The following is a 24983-nucleotide window of genomic DNA, read 5'->3' on the forward strand; positions in this document are numbered from 1 at the left end:
AAGAGAAGCTGTCAAACAACAGCAAAATTACATCCATGCCTGATATACATCACCAAGATCATTTAAAGAAATTTATCATAGAAGTATGTTTTCAGATATCTTCTAAATCAGTGTTTCTCAACTCTGTCCTGGAGTACCCCTTGACAGTCAGGTTTTCAGGATATCCACATTGAATTTGCATAAACTTGATTTGTATACACTGCCTCCATGATATGCAAATTTCTTTCATGCATGTTCATTGTGGATATCTTGAAAACCCGACTGGCAAGGGGGTACTCCAGGACCGAGTTGAGAAATTATTTTTTTTTTTTTTTTTTTTTATTTATTTATAAATTTTCAATATAACAATCAAGTATAAACTTGTACAGAAAAGCAAAATTGAAGAAGCAAAAAATACAACATAATACAAAACAAGAAATAATTGTATCTTAAATCTCACTCAAGTCCTCTATTTAGGATCTAAGATTAAAAATAAACGGAATTTAAGTAATCAATTAAAGAAGAAAAACAGTTATAGTTACTACTGTGCTAACAGTCGTCTATCTTTCTTATCCATCCTGAGCTGGCTCTTTCTCCAGTCTTGACAGTGATAGGAATGTTGTCAGTTGAGATGGTTCAAAGAAAACAAATTTATGCAATTTATAATGGACTATACATTTACAAGGATAACGAAGAAAAAAAGTAGCTCCCAGGGCTATTACTGCTGGTCTCATCAGAAGAAATTCTTTTCTCCGCTTCTGTGTGTCTCTGGCCAAATCAGGAAACATTTGAACTTTTAGTCCCAAAAATTCTTTATATTTATTTTTGAAGTATAATTTCAATAACCATATCTTGTCCATTGTGAGAGCTACTGAAAGAAGCAATGTTGCCGGCGTAGCTACTTCCCTATCTGAGGATTCCAATAAAGCTGTAACATCCAAGGGCTCTTGATTAAATTCTTTAACATCCTTAACAGGAAGGTAGTACACCTGAGTTAGAGGTGGTATAGAAGATTCAGAAATTCCCAATATTTCCGTCAAGTAACGAGTACCGGTAATCATTTCTCTAGGAGTCACTGTTATAATCTTAGGAAAATTAATTAATCTAAGATTATTACTTCTTGTGGAATTTTCAAGTGACTCTAATTTCCTTCTTAAATTGGTGTTATCTTTAATTAAAGCCTCCTGTATTACTTTTTGGGAATTAATATTCTGTTGTTGATTTTCAACCTGTAATTTATTTTCAGTGGTTGTTTTCCGTATTTCCAGGATATCTTTATCATACACTTTAAACCGTTCCTCCACTTGATTTAATTGGGATGCTATAGTTTTAGGAATAGTAACTACCAGGTCCCACAGAGCGTCCAGTGTAACCTCCTGGGGTTTAGTTATCTGAGGAAATTGAAAATGTAAAGTCTTATGCTCACCCACTGGCAAGTCTTCCAATATCTGTCCGGACTGGGCTATTCCTTCCCCCGTAGATGTCCTGTCCTCAAATTCCTTATTCAGGTTTCCCAGAGAAATCTGGAGAACCGATTCTCTGTCCCCCGGACTGATCTCCGCTGCCTCTAGAGTAGGAAACACTCCGATTCCCGGAAGTTCCCCCTCCCTCGGGGAACTAGCCGTTCGTGGATGCGGGGGAGGTGCTCGGTTGTCAGGGCTAAAGGTGGTTTCCAGCCCCAAGGAGGACTGCTGCACGCCGTTCTCCTGCAGTGTCTCCAGCGGGGGTAGCCCTGATCCTGCCGACGTTCCCTGCATGCGCCTGATGATTTCTTCAATGTTGCCGAACACGGAGGTCTCTGAGCGCCGCGAGGCCCCAGCGGCGCTTTTTCCTCTCCGCTTAGGCATGTCGAAGGTAGGAAATCAATATTATTCGAAAAAAGTATCCAATTGAGAAAACTCTCAGGAGCTGCCGCACAGCGTCCCTATACCGTCGCCATCTTGGATCCTGGACCTTGGCTTGAGAAATTATTAACAGTTCACTTATAGTTTTACCCCAAACACCAGCCTGATAAAAATAAAGTTTTGTCCAGGAATCTTTTATAAACACAACCTTTCAACGTAGGAAACGAGAATGGAGAAGTTCCATGTGTATGTCGTAAATTAGTGGAAAATACAAAATGTTTTGAAAGGTAAATAGGTGCAAAACCTAACAGCGTCTTATAATATACACATGCATATTTGAACATAATCCTGGCAGTGTAATTTTTTATAAAATGGGGTAATATGTTCAGATTTTTTCATACCAAAAATTGGTCGAATCTCTGTGTTTTGATTATGCTATAAAGCATACAATAGTGCGTGAATAATTCACAAGGCTCAATAAACAAAAAAGGCTTGTGGCATTGTAGCTACTGGCTCCAACAAACGCTGGTATCCCTAAGTGGGATACCAGATGTGAATGAAAAGCCCCCGGAGGTAAGGAAGATAAGAAGCTGTTGCATTAGACTCTTCATCAATGAAGTTTTCCGTCTTATGGCGCTCATATGCATCTTTAATCTCAAACCTTGTTAGGAGCAATCAGGTATTACTGTGGGATTTTAAAATGATCATTTCATTAAAATTGAAATGACTTGATTGCGCTGAGGCTTGTGCACGCGCCAGATCTTCTGCTCAGACATAGTAGGCTGCCCACCAAGCTGTAGTTCTAAGAAAAGCAGCGTCCCTAAGGGGAAAGGAGAGTGAATGTGTTTCGCATCTTTGATTTAAGAAGCAAAGCCATAATCGGCGGTAGGAAAAGCAGCAGCATCAACATAAGAGGTCGAGTCCAGCCAGCCCCGTGAGACTGGTGGAACAAAAGGCAACCATCGTGGTGTGAACGGAGGACTCTCGCTGACTTGTGGTGGCTGGCGCCATGTTGAAATTTGACTGTCATTCAGGTTGGCACTCACCTCAAGTCCAATTGGTGCCATTTTGAGATATAACCCCAGGGGCGGGAGTAACTGGAGATTACTCTTGGCCCTTTTGCTATAGCACTTGAGTTGGGAGAGGAACTGAATTAAAATGGGAGCAAGCTGGGGGGGGGAGGGAAGGTGAGAGGGGTAACAAAATGGAAAAACAAACATAAAAAATCATTTCCTGTGCTTTAGTTTCATTCTAATCCAGTCAAAGCTCACTATCCATCTCTCTTTAATCTTTTCTCTATCCTTCCACCTTCGCTTCTCGGTCTCCCTCTCCCTCCTTCTCTCTGCGTTCCTCTTTCTTATAGCTAATAATAGCTTCCATTTAGATGCTAATTGGCCTCAGTGGAGTGCTGCTCTACATAAAGCACATTTTGGTGGTGCAATAAACCTAAGTATTAAATATCTCAAGGGATTCTGCCATAGATTTGTTTTCAGGGGATGGGGGAAGGTTGGGCCTAGGGGAGATGGCGTCTCATATTTTCTGTTGAACTGTGCAGCGGTATTGCTTTGCTGGTTTATTAAGAGATTGTTTCATTTATTCATTGTGCCTCAGCACGTCATATTTTTGGTGGCTTGGTTTTAAAAAAAAAAAATTTTTCTGGCCTATAACGTTGCTATAAGTTGGCAAGATGTCCACCGAGAGATCATTGACTTTTATACTTAAGGCCAGCAGTGCATTGAAGTCCTATAAACCCCTGCAAAAATAGAACATTGTAAAAAAAATGTCTAGGTTAAAAAATAAGATGTTTTGGGCTAGATATATTTCATTAATGACAGGCCCGGATTCTATAAATGGCGCTAGGATCAATGGTCACAAAAAAAAACGGCCACCAAGCACTTGTCGATCATGCATCAGTGCCATTTATGGAATCGCAGCTGTTTTGAAAACAGGCGCCATAAATGTAGGCCGACATTTTAAAGTGGGCACAGTCCAGGTCCACGAGAATTCTTGAAGTTGCAGGATAATTTACCCCCCTCTTTTACTAAACCGTGATAGTGTTTTTTTAGCAGAGGGAGCCGCGAATAATGCTCCGCGCTGCTCCCAATGCTCTTAGAGTTCCTATGAACACCGGAAGCAACATGGAGCATTCAGCGCAGCTCCCTGTGCTTATAACCGCTATCGCGGTTTAGTAAAAAGGGGGGGGGGGGGTTAGTTCATAATATTCTAACGAATCATCAATATGTGAATTGACCAAACCGCATTCAGTTCTGTAAAATGTATCAGAAAAACCAAAGATGCGAGCAGAAAAATAGTAAATCGTTAGCTTAAAAATCCGGAGCAAAGCTGGTAAATATGGATGAGGTCCCTACTTATTTATTTAGAGTTAGCTTACACCCTTTTCGATAGTAGTTGAAGGTGAGTTACATTCAGGTAACTTAGGTATTTCATTTTCCGTGGAGTGTTCGCAATCTGTTTGTACCCAAAGCAATAAACATAAGAATTGCCATACTGGGACAGACCGAAGGTCCAGCAAGTCCATTATCCTGTTTCTAACTAAACTAAACTAAACTAAACCTTAGGTTTGTATACTGCATCATCTCCGCAAGCGCAGAGCTCGGCACGGTTTACAGAGGTTGAGAGGAAAGGAACTACAAAGATGGATATAGGAGAGGGAATAAGAAGATAGGGAGGGAACAGGGTACTAGAGAACGGGGGTGATTAGATTTTTGAAAAGAGCCAAGTTTTCAGGTGTTTACGGAAGGATTGGAAGGAGCTAACATTTCTGAGCGGGGATGAGAGGTTGTTCCAGAGTTCTGTGGTTCTAAAAGGGAGGGATGTTCCAAGTTTTCCTGCGCGGGATATACCTTTTGTAGATGGGAAAGATAGTTTCAGTTTTTGGGAGGATCTAGAGGAGAGTGGGTTAGAGGAATTCCAAAGGAGTGGGATAACGGGGGGTAGGATGCCATGTAGAATCTTGAAGGCTAAGCAGGCACATTTATAGAGGACTCTGGAGTATACTGGGAGCCAGTGAAGCTTGGAGAGGAGAGGGGAGACGTGATCAAACTTGCCTTTTGCGAAAATAAGCTTGGCCGCGGCGTTCTGAATTAGTTGAAGTCTGTGGAGGTTTTTCTTAGTTAGGCATATATAGATGGAGTTGCAGTAGTCCAGTCTGGAGAGGATGGTGGATTGAACGAGGATGGCGAAATGAGAATGGTGAAAGCAGGATCTTACTTTCCTCAACATATGGAGGCTAAAGAAGCATTCTAACAGTGACTGACGCAGGTCCCAAGTACTTAGCTAGATCCCAAGTAGTAAAACAGATTTTATGCTGCTTATTCAAGTAATAAGCAGTGAATTTCCCCAAGCCATCTCAATAATGACCTATGGACTTCTCTTTTAGGAAATTATCTGAGCCTTTTTTAAACCCCACTAAGCTAACTGATTTCACCACATTTTCTGGCAACAAATTCCAGAGTTTAATTAAACGTGTGAAGAAATATTTTCTCTGTTTTTTTTTTTTTTTAAATCTACTACTTAGTAGCTTCATCACATGCCCCAAGTCCTAGTATTTTTGGAAAGAGTGAACAAGCAATTCACATCTACCCTTTCCACTCTACTCAGCATTTTATAAACCTCTATCATATCATCCCCCAGCCGTCTCGTCTCCAAGCTCAAGAGCCCTAGCCACTTTAGCCTCTCCTCATAGGGAAGCCGTCCCAAACATTTTATCATTTTCATCACCCTTCTCTGTACCTTTTCTAATTCCACTATATCTTATTTGAGATACAGCGACCAGAACTACACACAGTATTCAATTTGCTGCCATACCATAGAGCAATACAAGGGCATTATAACATTTTCATCTTTGTTTTCCATTCCTTTCCTAATAATTCATAATATTCTATTTGCTTTCTTAGCTGTTGCCAGTCATTGAACTGAGGGTTTCAACGTAACTTCAACAATGACACCTAGATCCTTTTCCTGGGCGGTGACTCCTAACACAGAACCCAGCACCACATAGCTATAGTTCGGGTTCCTCTTTCCCACAAACATCACTTTGCACTTGCTCACATTAATCATCATCTGCTGTTTTGATGCCCAGTCTCCTAGTCTCACGAGGTCCTCTTGCAATTTAAAGAACCTGCCCAGAATCACCAGACGCAGCGGCGAGATTTAAATCAGGTACCCGTGGAGTGTTAGCTTTGTGCTCTAACCACTAGGCCAGCGATGGCGAACCTATGGCACGCGTGCCAACTGTGGCACGCGAAGGCCTTGCAGCTGGCACGCGCAGGTCCGCCATCAGGGCAGTACTACCAGGGGGTGCACAGGAGAGAGAGCTGAACGGGGACGATGGGGGACCCGCGGGGTTAAATATAACTCGAGCCGCGAGGCTCGTCTTCTACTCCGACTGCCCTGCCGCTCACACAGCCGATCGGAAATCTTCCCCGATGTCAGCGCTGACATCGGAGGGAGGGCTTAAGCAAAGCCCGCCCTCCGACGTCAGCGCTGACGTTGGGGAAGACTTCTGGTCGGCTATGTGTGCGCGGCGGGACAAGCAGGAAATAAAAGACAAGCCTACGCGGCTCGAGCTACATTTTGCTGAGAAAGTTGCTAAGATGGGCTGGGAGGCAAACGGGGAACACAAAAGGGGGAGGGAGTGCGTTTTGGACACAAGGCATGAACTTGGGAGAGAGGAAGGGAGGGAAAGAGATGCTGAGGTGGGGGAGGGAATGGGTTCTTGCACACAGAAGGCATGGACTTGGGAGAGAGGAAGGGAGGGAAAGAGATGCTGAGGTGGGGGAGGGAATGGGTTTTTGGACACAGAAGGCATGGACTTGGGAGAGAGGAAGGGAGGGAAAGAGATGCTGAGGTGGGGGAGGGAATGGGTTTTTTCACACAGAAGGCATGAACTTGGGAGAGAGGAAGGGAGGGAAAGAGATGCTGAGGTGGGGGATGGAATGGGTTTTTGGACACAGAAAGCATGAACTTGGGAGAGAGGAAAGGAGAGAAAGAGATGCTGAGGTGGGGGAGGGAATGGGTTTTTGGACACAGAAAGCATGACAGGGAGCCAGAAAAAAAAAGAAAGAGGGCTGGGTGAAACAAAGAAAAATGGGGCATGGAGAGAGAGAGAAAGACAGGCATACAGAATGAAAGGAGGTATGGAGAGAGAGAAAAAGAAAGAAGGGGGCAGGGTGAAACAAAGAAAAAGTTTGGGGAGAGAATGAGGTCTGGAGGAGAGAAAGCATACAGGAGGCTGAAAAAAGGGAAGAAATATTGGTTGCACAGTCAGAAGAATAAAGTGCAACCAGAGACTGATGAAATTACCAAAGGTAGGAAAATGATTTTATTTTCAATATAGTGATCAAAATGTGTCCGTTTTGAGAATTTATATATGCTGTCTATATTTTGCACTATGGCCCCCTTTTACTAAACCGCAATAGCGTTTTTTAGCGCAGGGAGCCTATGAGCTTCAAGAGCAGCGTGGGGCATTCAGCGCAGGTCCCTGTGCTAAAAACCGCTATCGCGGTTTAGTAAAAAGGGAGGATGCCTAACGCCACTTCCGGCATAAACCATGCCCACACCAGCCTCAGGCATTCTTAGGCATGCCTAGGTGCTTCTGTAGGCATGCAAACAGTGCCTTCAACGTAGGCACCATTCGATGCATCAATTTATTTTTTTTTTTCCCCAAAGAGCTTAGAACGGGTTACAGGTTAAACATGCATAATTTACAGTTAACAGGTTATGATTTGCTATAGATTCAGTACAAATTCAGTGGAAATGGTTCGGAGATATCTGAAAGAAACTTTGGGGTCCTTTAACTAAGGCACGCTAACCGATTTAGCCTGCGCTAATTGATTTAGGACACGCTAATGATTAGCGCGCTAAATGCTACAGGTCATTGACCTGGGGGGCCGCTGCTGGAGCGGACTGCAGGGCATGATGGACCTATGGTCTGACTCGGCAGAGGCAATGCTTATGTGCTTATGTCCATAGAATATAATGGGCTTGTTAGCATTTAGCGCGTGCTAATCGTTAGCGTGCACTAAATCGGCTAGCATGCCTTAGTAAAAGAGATGGGGGGGGGGGGGTGTTAATACCATTGGAAAGTCTATCACCCATAGTTGGGGCCCAGTATATTTCCTTGGGGAAGAAATAGGAAAGTTCAACCCCCCCATTGAAGTAGTGGAAACGGAAAAAGGTGGAATGAATTTGCCAAACTTTTTGGAGAACTCACTAGAAGTAATAACTGAAAGATCCACTCTTCAACGCTAACAAATGCAACGCTAACAGCTTCAACGCTAACAAATGCAAGGTCATGCACCTGGGCAACAATAATCCGTGCAGAACGTACACATTAAATGGTGAAACCTTAGCAAGGACTACAGCAGAACGGGATTTGGGGGTGATCATCAGTGAAGACATGAAAACGGCCAATCAAGTGGAGAAGGCCTCATCCAGGGCTAGGCAAATGCTGGGTTGTATCCGGAGAAGCTTTGTTAGTCGGAAGCCCGACGTCCTAATGCCCTTGTACAGAACCATGGTGAGGCCTCATCTGGAGTACTGCGTACAATTCTGGAGGCCACATTACCGTAAAGATGTACTGAGAGTAGAGTCGGTACAGCGGATGGCCACCAGGATGGTCTCGGGGCTTAAAGATCTATCATACGAAGAAAGACTGAACGAATTGCAGCTATACTCTCTTGAAGAACGCAGGGAGAGAGGAGACATGATTGAGACGTTTAAGTATGTCACTGGTCGTATCGAGGGAGAAGATGATATTTTCCTTCTTAAAGGACCCTCCGCCACAAGAGGACACCCGCTGAAAATAAAGGTCGGGAAGTTTCATGGCGACACCAGGAAATACTTCTTCACCGAAAGAGTGGTTGACAGCTGGAACAAGGTGATCGAGGCCAGCAGCGTGCCGGATTTTAAGAACAGATGGGATGCTCATGTTGGATCTCTACGAGGGAAAGGTCATCAGAGAGCGATTAAATAGGGGGGGTGGGTCAGCGGTGTGGGCAGACTCGATGGGCCTTGGCCTTTTTCTGCCGTCACTTTCTATGTTTCTATGTTTCTATAGTAACATTTGCCTTAGAGTTCGATAGAGATTTTATTTTTCGAACTCACTTTAGACATATGAATTATATATTTTTTCGCTTCGACAAGTCGAGGGCTTCCAGATATATCTCAAGCGACACAGAAGAGGAGAAAAGACTTTGTGGTCTATAGACTCAGGGTTCATGCTCTGGGCGCATCTTTTGTTTTGAAATGTCCTGCAAAGTGCTGTATTTCGCTACAGGGGGAAAATTTCTTATTTTTTGAACCGAAACAATCGCTAGAATTTATTGTGGCCAAGGACAGAGTTGGGGGGAGGGGTGAATGATTATCGGTTCAATAGCGATGACCACAGTTTAACGAACTGGTTGGGGGGGGGGGTTCCTTCTGTTTTCCTATGCTGTCCTTAAGATTTATATATACAGTAAAACCTTGGATTGCAAGTAACTTGGTTTGCAAGTATTTTGCAAGACAAGCAAAACATTTGATTAAATTTTAACTTGATATACAAGCAATGTCTTGCAATACAAGTGCATACAGTATACACACATCACAACTGAGCCAATGGTTCTTCTCTCTCTGATACTGCAAGAATATAGTCACTGTTCTAAACAAGCAAAGTCTTGCAATATGAGTACATTGCATACATGCAATACGAGTACATACAGTACACATGCCTCACATCACAACTGAGCCGATGGTTCTTCCCTTTTTGACACTGCGGGAGTGTAGTGACTGTTCTAAACAAGTGAGGTCTTGCAATATAAGTATGTATAGTATTTTGTATTAATGTTTTTGGTTTGTGGAACAAATCATCTGAATTTTCATTATTTTCTATGCGGAAATTCACTTTGATGTACAAGTGCTTTGGATTACAAGCATGCTTCTGGAATGAATTATGCTCGTAAACCAAGGTTTCACTGTATTTCTTAATTTGTTATTTTCTATTCTTGGATCCCTCCAAATTGTGGACTTAATAATTAATTATTATTTGTTGTAATGCCATGTGCAACTATAGTGGAATTTTTATTTCTAATCTGTATTCAAGTAATATTTACTTGTTTAAAATTTGAAATGTTAATGAATAAAAAAATAAAGTGCTTCCCAGACTATGCCCCTGGGAATTCCTATTTGCAATCTTGTTGGTGTTTGTATATAGGAAAATTGGAAGAGCCGCTTTTCACAGGTAGAACAAGCTTCGCCTGCAGAAGATGCTTTCTGAAATTACCCTCATAATGGACAGCTTCCGTGCCCGTGGGCCTGATTCTATAAATGGTGCCTAAGCTAGACATCGCTAGGCGCCTGTAACTGATGCTTTAGAACAGGGGTGTCAGAGTCCCTCCTCGAGGGCTGCAATCAGGATTTCCCCCAATGAATATGCATGAGATCTACTAGCATACAATGAAAGCAGTGCATGCAAATAGATCTCATGCATATTCATTGGGGAAATCCTGAAAACCCGACTGGATTGCGGCCCTCGAGGAAGGACTTTGACACCCCTGCTTTAGAAGGAGAATATTACTTGGTATTCACCTTTATTGTTGATACATTTAGGGCAGGGGTGTCCAATGTCGGTCCTCGAGGGCCGCAGTCCAGTCGGATTTTCAGGATTTCCCCAATGAATATACATGAGGTCTATTTGCATGCACTGCTTTCATTGTATGCTAATAGATCTCATGCATATTCATTGGGGAAATCCTGAAAACCTGACTGGATTGCGGCCCTCGAGGACCGACATTGGACACCCCTGATTTAGGGAGTAGGTGGATTGCATCATTATTATTTTTTTCATGTATGAGGCATTAAAGTATACTTGACCATGATTGCCAGCAGCTGAGCCGGATGGGTGGCACGTACTTAGATTCAATATTGATTATTCAATAGAGCCAGAGTGAAGTTTAAAGCAGAAAAGATGGGTTTATAGATCACCTAGCTAATTGTTTAAAGCTGCAATAATTAGTTTATGTAAGAAAGAGGGATGTGTATTTGCTAGTACATATTCAGTTCAAGACAGTGTTTTAAAACATCGGGGTGGGGGGAGGAAGGGGGAGTCACTAAGCTGCAGTACTTTACCACAGCATAGTTTACCATAGAATTTCCTAAGTGATTACCTTGGTAAATAAATAACACAACTTTTAATTAGCCTGATAAGCTGCATTACTCTGCTGCCAAGGAGCATTAGACCACTAATACATAGCCCTTATTCTTTACCTCCCCCTTCCCTACAAGCAAAGGCCGTCACAACCACCTTTCTAAGCCCTAATAAAAAGATTCCCACACCTCCTTGAAGACTCTCCTGGAGGTCCTCCACCCCCTGCAGACCCTCTTAGGCTTACCTAAAACAGTTCCTGGTTGTCCATTGAAATGGAGCAGGAATATTACTTGCGGCTGTAGATTCAAAATGTTAATTTGACTCTCTAGTTGCATTACCTTGAGACTACCACTAGAGGTCATAGCCACTATTTTCAATCCAGAGCCTCAAGCAGTAGGAGTAAAGGGGAAAATTCCTAGGCCATGTCAGTTTAACACCAGGGAAGGAGAGGGTGACTTTTTGGTTAAGCTATATAGAAGTCTATGGGAATAGTAGTTGGAAGAAAGAATGGTTGATATTTAAACAGGTGGATGGGACTTGATATACTGCCCTTTCTATGTGGTTTACATGGGGCAATAAAATGTTAAGTGACTTGCCCAGAGTCACAAGGTGCTTCAGTGGGAATCAAACTCACAACTAGAGAATGACACGGGGAAAAAAATCTGTCCCTGTCACTGCCCCGTCCCCGGCCCACCGTCCCCTTCACCGCCCCGTCACCGTCACCACCATTCCCTTCACCGCCCCATCACCGTCACTGCCATCCCATTCACCGCCCCATCACCGTCCCCGCAGCATCCATATAAGCCTCAGTACTGCAATATTTAGCTTATTTCTTCCTTATAAATCAAAGTTCTGGCTGCTGAACTAGAGAAAGAGATGTTCAGCTGGCAGGGCTTTGTTTATAAATTTTTATCAACACGACTAATATACTACTTTATCCTAAAGCAGGAGTAGGGAACTCCGGTCCTCGAGAGCCGTATTCCAGTCGAGTTTTCAGGATTTCCCCAATGAATATGCATGAGATCTATTTGCTTGCACTGCTTTCAATGCATATTCATTGGGAAAATCCTGAAAACCCGACTGGAATACGGCTCTTGAGGACCGGACTAGTTCCCTACCCCTGGCCTAAAGCAAAAAAGAAAATAAATAGAATTTTTTTTCTACCTTTGTTGTCTGGTTTCTGCTTTCCTAATCTTCTCATTCAATTCCTTCCATCCACTGTGTGTCTTCTCTCTGTGTCTTCCATTTGCTCTGTTACTGTGCCTCTCCCTTCACCCCCCCCCCTCCCAATTGGTCTGGCAACCATCTTCTTCCCTCCGCTCCCCCATAGTCTGGCATCTGTCTTCTTCCCTTCCACCGTCTTCTCCCCACTGTCTTCCACATTTCCCTTCAGGGTCTGCTCCTCTCCACCCTTCTTCAATGTCTGTTCTATTCCTTTCCACCACCACCCTTCCCTCGCTCCTTCACCATCTGTTCCTTTCTACCACCCTTCAACTCCTCTCGCGCAGCCTATCTATTTATGTACCTCCCTCCCTCTTACTTTCATGGCACGTTACAATGTAATTTGTGCAAGCCGCTGGAGCCTGCGAGCTTGGTCCCCAATCTCGCTTCTGTGTTCCTATTTTCCCCATTTTTAATATCTCCCCTATGTATCTGGCATTGCCGCCCCCCCCTGTGTCCATATACCATCCCCATGGCATGTATGTCCCCTTTATGTCTCTGTCCCTATGCCCCCATGCACATAATTTTCCCTCTATTTCTGCTACCTTCCTGTGTCCAGATTTCCCCTCTCTTCCTCTTCCACAACAATGTGTCTCTTCTCTTCAACCCCATCTAGCTTCTTTCCCTCTTTCTCCCTGCCCCCCTGCTTCCAGCATCTGGCTCACCTGCCTGTCCTCCCCTTTCTTTCCTGCTGTGGGTTTCTTTCTCTCCCTCTTCATCCCCTTGGCCCAGAATTTCTTTCCCTTTCACTCCCTCCTTCCTAGTGTGAGCCGGGAACATGCGCGATTAAGCAGCCCCCTCCTGCCCGATTGCAGCGTTCCGTCAGCTCCCTCCCTCCACCTCACCTTAGATGCCGAGTTTGCCGGCTTTCTTTTTCGTCCAGCCGCACGCGTTCAAAAAGCCGCGCACGCGCGGCTGCTCAGTTGTTCAATCTCTTCTGACGCAACCAGAAACAGGAAGTTGCAGCAGAGGAGAAGATTGAACAACTGTGTGCGTGGCTTTTTGAAAGCGTGCGGCTGGGCGAAAAAGAAAGCCGACAAACTCTGCATATAAGGTGAGGTGGAGGGAGGGAGATGGCGGAACGCTGCGATCGGGCGGGTGGGGGCTGCTGGACCGCGCATCCTTGATTGCATCACTGCGGAGACAAGACCATTCACCGCTCCACGGGGCGGTGAATGGCCTTGTCCCCGTCCCCGCAGTGACCACTATTTTTTCTTTCCCCGTTTCGGCGGGTTACCCGCGGCTAGGAGCGGGCAACAACCACCGTGTCATTGTCTACTCACAACCTCAGGGTGCTGAGACAGCTGTTCTAACCACTAGGCCACTCCTCTACATTTTGTTAATATTTTATTTTTTAATCTTGCTTGCTTTTATGAGATTTTCATTATACCTTGCTTTGAGTGACTGAGCACGTTGATTGAAATACTGTAAATAAATGCATTTTGGACAGGGACCTAGAGACACATGCTGTGAAGAGGGGACTTGGCAGGCTATGGATGGATAATAGGCATGGAGTGAACACTGCAGTTGGCACAGGGTACTGTATTTACTTGGGCAGTTAGCGGGACTCCCTAAGAGGTGGTGGAAATGCATAAATATTAAACTGCAGTTTTATCTGTATAGATTTTTCCCTGTTAGTTCAGACAGGGGAGATACGATTCAGACGTTCAAATACTTGAAGGGTATTTAACGTAGAACAAAATCTTTTCCAGAGAAAGGAAAATGGTAAAACCAGAGGACATAATTTGAGGTTGAGGGGTGGTAGATTCAGGGGCAATGTTAGGAAATTCTACTTTACGGAGAGGGTGGTGGATGCCTGGAATGCGCTCCCGAGAGAGGTGGTGGAGAGTAAAACGGTGACTGAGTTCAAAGAAGCGTGGGATGAACACAGAAGATTTAGAATCAGAAAATAATATTAAATATTGAACTAAGGCCAGTACTGGGCAGACTTGCACGGTCTGTGTCTGTGTATGGCCGTTTGGTGGGGGATGGGCTGGGGAGGGCTTCAATGGCTGGGAGGGTTTAGATGGGCTGGAGTAGGTTTTAACGGAGATTTTGGCAGTTGGAACCCAAGCACAGTATCGGGTAGAGCTTTGGATTCTTGCCCAGAAATAGCTAAGAAGAAAAAATTTAAAAATCTAAATTGAATCAGGTTGGGCAGACTGGATGGACCATTCGGGTCATTATCTGCCGTCATCTACTATGTTACCATGTTACTATGTATGTTACTGATTGCAGTCAAGTGACATCAGGGCTTCTTAGCTGCAGGAATGAGACTTTTGCTGTTCTATTTAGGACTGTGACTCCCTATTGCTGAGAGAACTATCTGGCATCTTCTATTCCCCCAGCTCTTTCACACCTTCCGTTTCTCAGCAACAAATCCTGTAAGCCCAACAGGAGAGAGGTTTACGTTCTCTCGGGAATCTCACCAGGGCATTGTTGTGCCTCGGCTAGAATTGGGATTTTTTTTTTTTCCCCCCCCCCAGCGTGATTTCAGTGTTCGTGCTTCCGGTAGTGGGGTATTTTTAAATGCAAACACTCCCAGCTCACAACTGCGCTGAAAGAAAAACTTTTAAAAGCTAGAAGCGTAATTAGACAGGCACAAAGAAGGTGTGTTTAAATATGAAACCGAAAGGCAGACAAATTTCCCTAGGGTTTCTATGATAGCCCCAAGGGAAATGTTGAAACGTTACATGATGGAAGTATTGGAACTTCCTGAAGAGTCATTACCACCATTTACGCAGGTCTATTATCATCCAAATAAGACTCTAGACCAACAATAACAACAGAAAATGGGACCTGATTTAATGAACATATCTAATATTTTGGAAATGTCTGATAGAGAATTAGTGACCCCAGTCACTTTACTTTTGACAGTAGCTCTCGCACCAGATAAAAACTGGTTGCTGAGACTTTTCTTTAAAAATAAACAAAAGAATTTTTAGGTTGTAAAATTCAGATGTTCCCAGATTTGCCTAAGGATACGCAGAGAAGGAGACGAGAATTCTTGTTAAGGAAACCTGGTGTTATATCTCTGGGGGCCACCTTTTACTTGCGACATCCATGTAAATGTGTTATTAATTATCATTCTCATAAATACGTTTTCTTTGAGCCATCTCAACTGACAACCTTTCTCTCAACTGCATCTCTGGAGAAAGAAAGTGCTTAGTTTAAGAAAGGGTGCTTTAATCTCATTCAACTAGTTATTGCTTGGTTTAAATATAATTACTTTGATTTGCCTATTACCCCTCTTGGATCTGATTGAGGACTTGAGTAGAAATTTATGCTTATATTTGATATTCTTTTATATATGTTTTCAATTGTATTAATTTCATGCAGAATTTCCTTTCTGTACAAGTTTTATGCTTGATTATATTGAAAAAATTCAATAAATATTAAATTAAAAAAAAAAAAAGAAAGTAAGGTGACTGATCGATGTTCAATTCCTTTTATTCAATAAAATGACTTGACACGATCGTGTTTCGGCCACTAATGACCTGCCTCAGGAGTCTGGGTTCTGATTGACGAATCAATAACATAAAAGTTCACAATCATCTATGTCATTGATTTGAAAACCATCTCAGAAAATGCTAACTCTGTATTGTAACACCTTTACAGAAGCTCATGTAAACCGTCATGTAAACCGTCATCTCTGCACCTTTCCAAGTATTGCAATATTTTTTCAGAACAGCACAAAATAGTGAAGAAGCAAGATTGGTCAAGCTTTTGCATGTGCGCCTTAGGACATGGAAGTTGTTGTTTGAGAAGCACTCTTCATAATCTGGACGTGCATAAACCAGCATACATGTCTAAATAGGGTTACCAGATGTCCAGAATTTCAAAATCCGGCAACTTGTCCGGGTTTTGAAAAGCCTCCTCATATCGCGTCGGGCAGGGAGGAAGTCCGTGCATGCACGGGCGGGTCTAGGGGGTCCGGATTTTCCAATTGTAAAATCTGTCAACCCTATGTCTAAATCCAAATTTCAGATTATTGGGATATACATGTCCAAATTGCAAACGCATGCAAATTGCAAAGGAACATAGTCTGGGTATATTTTGGGTGGAAATAGGGTGAGGCTAAAACAGGAGTAGTCAAACTTGTCCTGTTGGTCCGCAGGCCAGTTGGGTTTTCAGGCTAAATAAAATACTAGTAGAAATTGACAATCCCAACCTGGACATCTCAGTTCTGATGTGTAAGTTCGTTTTTACACCTGTCTTTGCTTTCAATCTCAAGGTGATAAACAAGGATGCTGCTCCTCAAACAATTGAATTTGAACTTTTTAGTGAGCCTTAAGAGGAGGAGAGCATGGTGTAGTGGTTAGAGCTACAGCCTCAACACCCTGCAGTTGTGGGTTCAAACCCCACACTGCTCCCTGTGACCATGGGCAAGTCATTTAACTCCTCCCCTCCCCCTTCCCAGAAATTCAATGCCAATGGTTGAATAGTGTCAGCATTGAATTTCCAGTTTTGCCGCAGACCACAGGAGACAGCAGGCTATATCCCACAGTCTGAATATCGGGCAGTACGTTTTTATGCAGTTTACACGAGATTAAAATAATGAAGTTCTTTGTCCTGCCTTTTGTTTATTAATTTTCTGCCACGTTGAAATGTGAAGCTATTGTCCATCTCTGCTAGGCTAGAAAGATAAGAATGCTTGGGTCAATATTCAAACTCTTTGATCAGCATTTCATTTGAATTTATAGCCAGCTATACAGTGCAGGCCACTGGCTGAAATTGATGTTGAATGTCTGAGTATAACAGTGATATTCCTTAGGCCAGTTACTGGGCATACTTGCACGGTCTGTGTCTGAGTATGGCCGTTTGGTGGAGGATGGGCAGGGGAGGGCTTCAATGGCTGGGAGGGTGTAGATGGGCTGGAGTAAGTCTTAACAGAGATTTTGGCAGTTGGAACCCAAGCACAGTACCGGGTAAAGCTTTGGATTCTTGCCCAGAAATAGCTAAGAAGAAAAAAAAAAAAAAAAATTGAAATTGAATCAGGTTGGACAGACTGGATGGACCATTCGGGTCTTTATCTGCCGTCATCTACTATGTTACTATGTTACAATAACCAAGTTTCAAGTTTTATTAGCTGGTTAGCATCTAGCCAAGTTTCAAGTTTTTATTAATATTTGATGAATCGCTTATTGAACTTCCTAAGCGATGTACAACTTATTAAAAAAAGGGTAGTGGATACAATAAAATAATATCAGACTTACAAAATAAGACTAACATGAGTCGTGGAGGGTAAGGAGGAAAAAGTTACAATTCCTTGTTAGAGTGAAAAGCAGGAGGGAAGTAAATGAGAGGAAGGGTAAAAATATTAAAAATTAATAATAATAATTTTAAAAAAACCCTAAGATTTCAGGTCAGTGAGTGAGAGGCTGAATGCATCTTTAAAAAGATAAGTTTTTAGGATTTTTTTAAAACCTGAAAGATCTTTTTCATCTCTGATGTACTGTGGTAAAGAGTTCCACAGTTGAGGGGCCCTGACCGAAAACATATCGTGTCTTCTGGTGCCTATAATTTTCAGGGATGGAATCGTTAGGAGGTTATGAGAGGTTGAGCGGAGAAACCGGGATGAATTATAAGGAGTAAGCATTCTGGTTATAAATTGAGGTTCATTGTATGTTAAAGATTTGAAAACTAGAAGTAAAAAGCTGATAGGGAGCCAATGGGAATCTATCAACAAGGGTGTGACGTGGTCATATTTTTTAGCATTGTAGATCAGTTTAACTGCCGTGTTTTGAATTATTTGGAGCCTTCTTTTTTCTTTTTGCGTAATATTGAGTAAAAAAGAATTACAGTAATCAATTTTGGCTATGACCAAAGAATGAATTAATATATTGATGGATTTGGGTTCAAGAAATTTAGAGATCGATCATATTAGACGTAATTTACAATGCTAAAAAAATGTAAAGGTTAAAAATATATATATATAATAATTATAAGAGGGGGAAGAGTGAACATTAAGGATGTACAAAATACAAACTTGGACTTGAGAGTAAAGAGGAGAAGGAGGAGTTAATAAATACATCATTAAAAACAAAGTAAAAGAACATGGAAGGGGGGATATGACATCAGGAGTTTCTCTGCTTCTATAACTAAAATCAACCCAGGCTCTACCTCCCAGACTGCCCTGGCACTATCCAGACACCACTGGGGCGATCTGCAGAGATTTTCATTGCTGCTGAATTAAGCCGCTGAAAATCCAGATGTGGCCCCGGTCATCGCCATGACTTGGATAACTGCTGCTGAAGGCGATACATGTCTGGTGTTTTGCTGGATATTGTGCTACAGGAATGTGGAGTGACCGGAGTTTGGGTTGTTTTAGGGTTGCCAGATTTTCCGATCGGAAAATCCGGACCCTCCTAGACCTGCCCTAGGCCCATCCCGTTCCACCCATCCCCGCTCTGTAACACTCTAATCCCGCCCCCAGTCCCGTCCTAGCCCTGCCCTCCCCCCCAATCCCTGATCTTGTCGGGCAGGGATCAAGTCCACTCATCGACGGATTTCCTCCCTGCCCGACGCGATTTGAGGAGGCTTTTCAAAACACAGACAAAGTGCCGGGTTTTGAAAAGCCATCCGGACACCTGGACATGTCCTCAAAAGGACGACAGACGTCTGGTTTTTGAACTCCCGTCCCAGTGCATTGTATTTATAGGCCTTCTTTATGCACTTGTAATAAAAATGATCTGAGTTATACTGATTGCCAATGCCTGAAGTGGAATGCCAAAGCATCTGTTCTGATGGAAAGGCTCCTGTTAAATCTTGGCTCACAATGTATGATGTATCCCTGACTGTGAAAGCACGAACAAATCTGAATGGAGAAGGGACCTTAGATTATAAACCCTTCCATACATTCTTGTATATGTTTTTCTTGCTTGAAATCCGGTGGTATCTGTTTGGTTTTTATAATGGTTGTGTATTTTTTGTAGCTTTTTGTGCACGGTACTGAGTTATATTAATTGTTTTATAAGCAATCTACTAAGCTAAACTTTTTATGTTCTCTAAAAGGAGTAAAGAGTTGCATAACTATTGATGGCAGTTTACTTTCATCTTCAGCTCGATCAATCTTTTTCTGGGAGCTAGGTTTTAAAGGCATAAGTTTATCAGTGGCATAGTAACGGGGGACGAGGGGGGCGGACCGTCCTGGGCACCATGTCGGTAGGGGCGCCGGCACCTCTCCATCCCGCCACACCCTTCCACACTTACGCCGTCTCTCCCCCCCACCCCATACCTCTGTAGATCTTCGTTAGCGCGAGCAACTTTTCCTGCCTGTTGCTCATACCAGTCTGGTTCCCCTCTAAATCACTTCCGGGTCACGGGGCCAGGAAGTGATGTCAGAGGGAAATCCGACACTGGCACGAGAAGCATGCTGGAGAAAAGCCACTAGCGCTGGCAAAGATTTAGAAGTACGGTGGAGGGGGGGGGAGAAGGGAGAGCGTGAGTGTGGAGAGGGGGTGCAGAAGGAGCTGGGGTGCCACCACCCTAGGTGCTTCCTGCCCTTACTATGCCACTGTAGTTTATCATTTCCAGTGGCTCAAGCAGGGGGTAATTTAGTGAGAAATCATCTGATTTCTTTTTTTTTTTCCAATGCTGCTTTTTTGAATTCTGTTGTTTCTTCTTCGATAGGTGGAGCCTTACCTGCCTTTTGAATACACCTGTGAAGGAATGATGGAACGACTTAATGCATACATTCAACACCAGGTATGCGTCTCTAGAGCCCCCAGCCTGTCTGATTGTGTAGGTCAGAGTGAAACAGACTGAAGTTCCCATCTCAGGGTATTCCGAAGTTTATAGCAGAGATGCTGATCAAATAACCAAAGTAATTGCATTTCCTCCTTTGCAGACCTACAGTACATCAGACTTCGTTCCCAGCATAAGTTCATGGAGTTATCCACTGTCAGGAATATGGTTGACATTGTACCTCTTGTCCAATGTTAGAAAGAATTCAGAATCTAGTTTGTGTTGGTGGTAATATTCATGCCTACCAAGCAGCACTAGAAGTAGAACCGGAAGAAGGCCTTTCAGAGTGCAGGTCTACTTTTTTGGGGTAGTATTTATATACTGCTTATGGCCTCAGTGGTTTACAGTCTGGTATTCAAGCATTTTTCCCTATCTGTCCCAGTGGGCTCACACTCTATCTAATGTACCTGGGGCAATGTGGGATTAAGTGACTTGCCCAGGCTCACAAGGAGCAGTGTAGGATTTGAACCCACAACTCAGGGTGCTGAGGCTTTAGCTCTAACCACTGCACCACACACTTTGTTACTAGGTTATACTTCATGTTGTTTATGGCTAGAGAATCTAGGGAATTATTACTACTGCTACAGCTAGATCATATAATTCCCTAATGAATACCAGAAAGGGAGAAATTAACAATACAACTATTATCTGGGGGAGGGGGGGGAAACATTAGCAAAACTAGTCCGTCCCTCTCCAACCAATAAAAAGATGAACTAGAAATCAAAACAAGAAACTGAGAGCAGGTGTGGGTGATCATAAGAACATAAGAAGTTGCCTCCGCTGAGGCAGACCAGAGGTCCATCTCGCCCAGCGGTCCGCTCCCGCGGCGGCCCATCAGGCCCATTGCCTGAGCAATGGTCCCAGACTATCCCTATAACCTACCGCTACTCTTATCTGTACCCTTCAATTCCTTTATCCTCTAGGAACCTATCCAAACCTTCTTTGAAGCCTTGTAACGTGCTCCGGCCTATCACAGCCTCCGGGAGCGCGTTCCATGTGTCCACCACCCTCTGGGTGAAAAAGAACTTTCTGGCATTTGTTTTAAACCTGTCTCCTTTTAATTTTTCCGAGTGCCCCCTTGTACTTGTGGTTCCCCGTAATCTGAAAAATCTGTCCCTGTCTACTTTTTCTATACCCTTCAGGATCTTGAAGGTTTCTATCATGTCTCCTCTAAGTCTCCGCTTTTCCAGGGAGAACAGCCCCAGCTTTTTCAGTCTGTCAGTATATGAGAGGTTTTCCATACCTCTTATCAGTTTAGTTGCTCTTCTCTGGACTCCCTCAAGTACCGCCATGTCCTTTTTGAGGTACGGCGACCAATATTGGACACAGTACTCCAGATGCGGTCGCACCATTGCACGATACAGTGGCAGGATGACCTCCTTTGTCCTGGTCGTGATACCCTTCTTAATGATACCCAACATTTTGTTTGCTTTTCTTGAGGCTGTGGCGCACTGTACCGACGCCTTTAAAGACGTGTCCACCATCACTCCCAGGTCTCTTTCAAGGTTACTTACCCCTAGCAGTGATCCTCCCATTTTGTAGCTGAACATCGGGTTCTTTTTCCCTACATGCATGACCTTGCATTTCCCTACATTAAAGTTCATTTGCCATTTTTTGGCCCATTCTTCTAGCGTCGTTAGGTCCCTTTGCAGATCTTCGCAGTCTTCCATGGTTTCAACCCTGCGGTAGAGTTTGGTGTCATCCGCAAATTTAATAACTTCGCAATTTGTTCCCGCCTCCAGGTCATTAATAAATATATTGAACAGGAGCGGTCCCAGCACCGACCCCTGCGGAACTCCGCTCGTGACCCCATGCCAGTCTGAGTAATGGCCCTTCACTCCAACCCTCTGTTTCCTGTCTGCCAGCCAGTTTTTGATCCATCGGTGGACCTCCCCTTGCACCCCGTGTCTCCACAGTTTTTTAAGCAATCTTTCATGCGGTACCTTGTCAAAGGCTTTTTGAAAGTCAAGGTAAATGATGTCAATGGATTCTCCTTTATCCACCTGTCTATTTACTCCCTCAAAGAAGTACAATAAGTTTGTGAGGCATGACCTACCCTTGCAGAAGCCGTGCTGGCTCGTCTTTAGCTGTCCATTGTTTTCTATGTGTTCACAGATACTGTCCTTAATCAGTGCTTCCATCATTTTTCCCGGGACCGAGGTCAAGCTCACCGGCCTGTAGTTCCCTGGGTCCCCCCTTGAACCCTTCTTGAAGATGGGCGTGACATTTGCAATTTTCCAATCCTCCGGGATCTCTCCAGTCTTTAAGGATAGGTTACATATTTGGCGAATATGATCCATTTGCTTATGCATGCTAATGCGGAAAGAGATACAGCAGAGAAATACATGGTTTAGCTTAAGCAGTTTTCAACAGAATGCAATATACAAGTTGCCTGAAACAAGATCTCAGGGCTCAGACATACACATGATGCAAGCCAAGTTACGAGCTACATGGCAGCATTTTGTAGGAAGATCAGCTACAGGTGGACCCTCAAGGATATAACCAACTTGTCAAATACTGTATCAGAGTTTCAAGTTTATTAAAAATCTTTTTAAACTGCTTAATCGGTATTCTAAGCGGTGTGCACTCTAAAATTATTTACATACAAGTTAAAACAAGGGATGCTAAGTAAAAACCAAGCGTCATAACGAAACATTGATAAACTATGCCACTCAAAAAAATTCCTTGACAAAACCTACGCCTTCCAAGCCGCCAAACTAAACCCCTGGCTAGCCCAAATGGTCCTCAAGGCCTACAACTACCTCGACTTTAGAAAACTACTCAAAACTCACCTTTTTCGAGACCAAGACCCTTAATGCCCCTTTTCTACCCTCCTCCTCCCCCCCTTCTACTCTACTCCCCTCCCCCGTCCCCCTCCTCTCCCCCCTACTCTCCTTGCGGTTCACAACTCTGCGTTCAATTTGATATGTAACCTTTTGTAACTACTCTCTCCTTGCTGTTTGCAACTCTATGATCAACTGGATATGTAACCACTTGTAATCTCTGTTTAACTAATGTGAACCGCCTAGAACTCTTCGGGGTATGGCGGTATACAAAAATAAAGTTATTATTATTATTATTTCAAACAATAGGAAAGTGGGGAAGAACTACAATCATGAAAGAAAAGTGCAACATAAAAGGAAAGTACAATAGGTTAGGGGAAAATTGATCAACTTAATCTAAATGATGTCCTTAAAAGGACAGTTGTTATCCAAAGGCGTCCTGGAACAAGAATGTTTTCAGGTTTTTTTTTAATTGTTTTAAATCGGACTCATTGCGCAAATAAGTAGGCAATGAATACCAGAGAGTAGGGGCAGTAACGGCAAAATTATCGGAGCGCAGCGTGTTAATCAATTTTAAAGATGGTATAACAAGAAGATTCTGAGATGCTGAACGAAAAGCCAAGACTAGGGGCTCTTTTTACTAAGCTGCGATAGCGTTTTTAGCGGCGCAGAATTGCCCCGCGCGCTAAACCCGCGCTACACGGCTAGAACTAACGCCAGCTCAATGCTGGCATTAGCGTCTAGTGCACGAGGCAATTCTGCACGCGCTGAGCGCGCGCTAAAAACACTATCGCAGCTTAGTAAAAGGAGCCCTAGGATTCTCCCTCCCCCCACAACATCTCTGAAACTCAAGACTTCCATATCTGTGCTTTAAACGCTGTATTACTCTTCCTTCCTATCTCATATATGGATTTAGTTAGTTAGTTTTTTATAGCCCGTCCTCCCCAGGATCCCAGAACGGGTACACAGTAGTTTTTAGGATCAATAACGAGCTACAGAAAATTGAGATGATTTTCGATAACACATGCTATGGGGAAACTAAGAACACACATGCTATAGTAAATCTACATGCTACAGGTTCAATAATGAGCTACAGGACCAATTTTTTTTTTTATATGACACACATACTATGGGGGGTTTAGAACACCTGTGCTTTAGTTAAACTAAGAGAATGCAAACTGTATAAAGTTTCAGAATGGTATCTGCATGGCCATAATAGATAAGAGTACAGGATTGGCTGACAGATTCGGGTGCCCTGAGCAGTGGCGTACCAAGGGGGGAGCTGGGGTAGGCGGTCCGCCCCAGGTGCAGCCTTAGGGGGGGGTGCACAGCCGGCTCGGTCCCTATTGCATCAGTGACACTTCACCGGCAGGAGAAAGCTGCGAAGCCACTGATGCTATTGGAGGGAGGTTTGCTGCTCTCGCTGGGAGGATCAGAAAGGTTCACTTGGGGGGGAGAAATAGGAGGGTTGGCGGGGGTTCGGCTGGGAGGGGGGAGAAGCGGTCTGCCTCGGTGCTCCAAGGCCTAGCGCCATTACTTTCTTCGGGCAGCAACAGTTTTTACAATTCGCTGCTGTTGCCGGCTTCAGGCCTTCCTCTCTGCCGGGTCCTGCCTACTTCCTGTTTTCATGAAGACAGGACCCGACAGAGAGGAAGGCCTGAAGCGGGCAACAGCAGTGAATTGTGAATGCTGCTGCTGCCCGATGAAGTTCAGGACACCAGGCCTTGGGTGACAGAAGGAGGAAAGGGAGCAGAGGGGGAGAGAATTGGGGAGATTGTTGCTTTACCTAACTGGAGGGAATGAAAGGAGATACCAGGGCTTGGAGGGAAGAAGAGACGCCAGGGCATGAAGGGAAGGAGGAAGGTATGCCAGATCAAGGGAAAAGGAAGGGGGAAAGGAAGGAGGAGATATCAGAGCATGGAGGGGGAGGGAGAGATGGAAGAAAAGGAAAGGAGAGAGATGCCGGGAATCAGGGAAGGGATGATGCCAGACCGTGAGTGGGAAGGAAAGAAAGGAGAAGAGAGAGATGCCAGAGCATAGGGGAGGGGGTGGTGACAGAGAGAGAAAAACGGAGAGGTGACAGAGTTGAAATCAATCATGTACAAAAGAGAGAAGGGGCACGGGATAGATAGTTTATGGAAGGAGCATAGAAAGAGGGAAGGTGCCATATGGAAGATAGAGAGAGAGGGTGCACACTGGATAGAAATAGCACAGAGGGCAGTGAATGGAAGGGACGAGATAGAGGGTGAAAAGTAGATGGAA

The 24983-nt window shown here is 43.8% G+C and overlaps 1 protein-coding gene across 1 annotated transcript in view; it reads left to right on the forward strand.

Moving 5' to 3' along the window:
• MGAT5B (alpha-1,6-mannosylglycoprotein 6-beta-N-acetylglucosaminyltransferase B) overlaps positions 1-24983 on the forward strand; it is a 327915-nt gene that overhangs the window by 292238 nt on the left and 10694 nt on the right. The window contains exon 16 of the mRNA XM_033961186.1: positions 19825-19899. Within this exon, the coding sequence (XP_033817077.1) occupies positions 19825-19899 (75 nt within the window). The remainder of the gene's footprint in view (positions 1-19824; positions 19900-24983) is intronic.

This window comes from Geotrypetes seraphini, chromosome 10 (genome assembly GCF_902459505.1).
Source record: "Geotrypetes seraphini chromosome 10, aGeoSer1.1, whole genome shotgun sequence".
Lineage (NCBI taxonomy): Eukaryota > Metazoa > Chordata > Amphibia > Gymnophiona > Dermophiidae > Geotrypetes > Geotrypetes seraphini.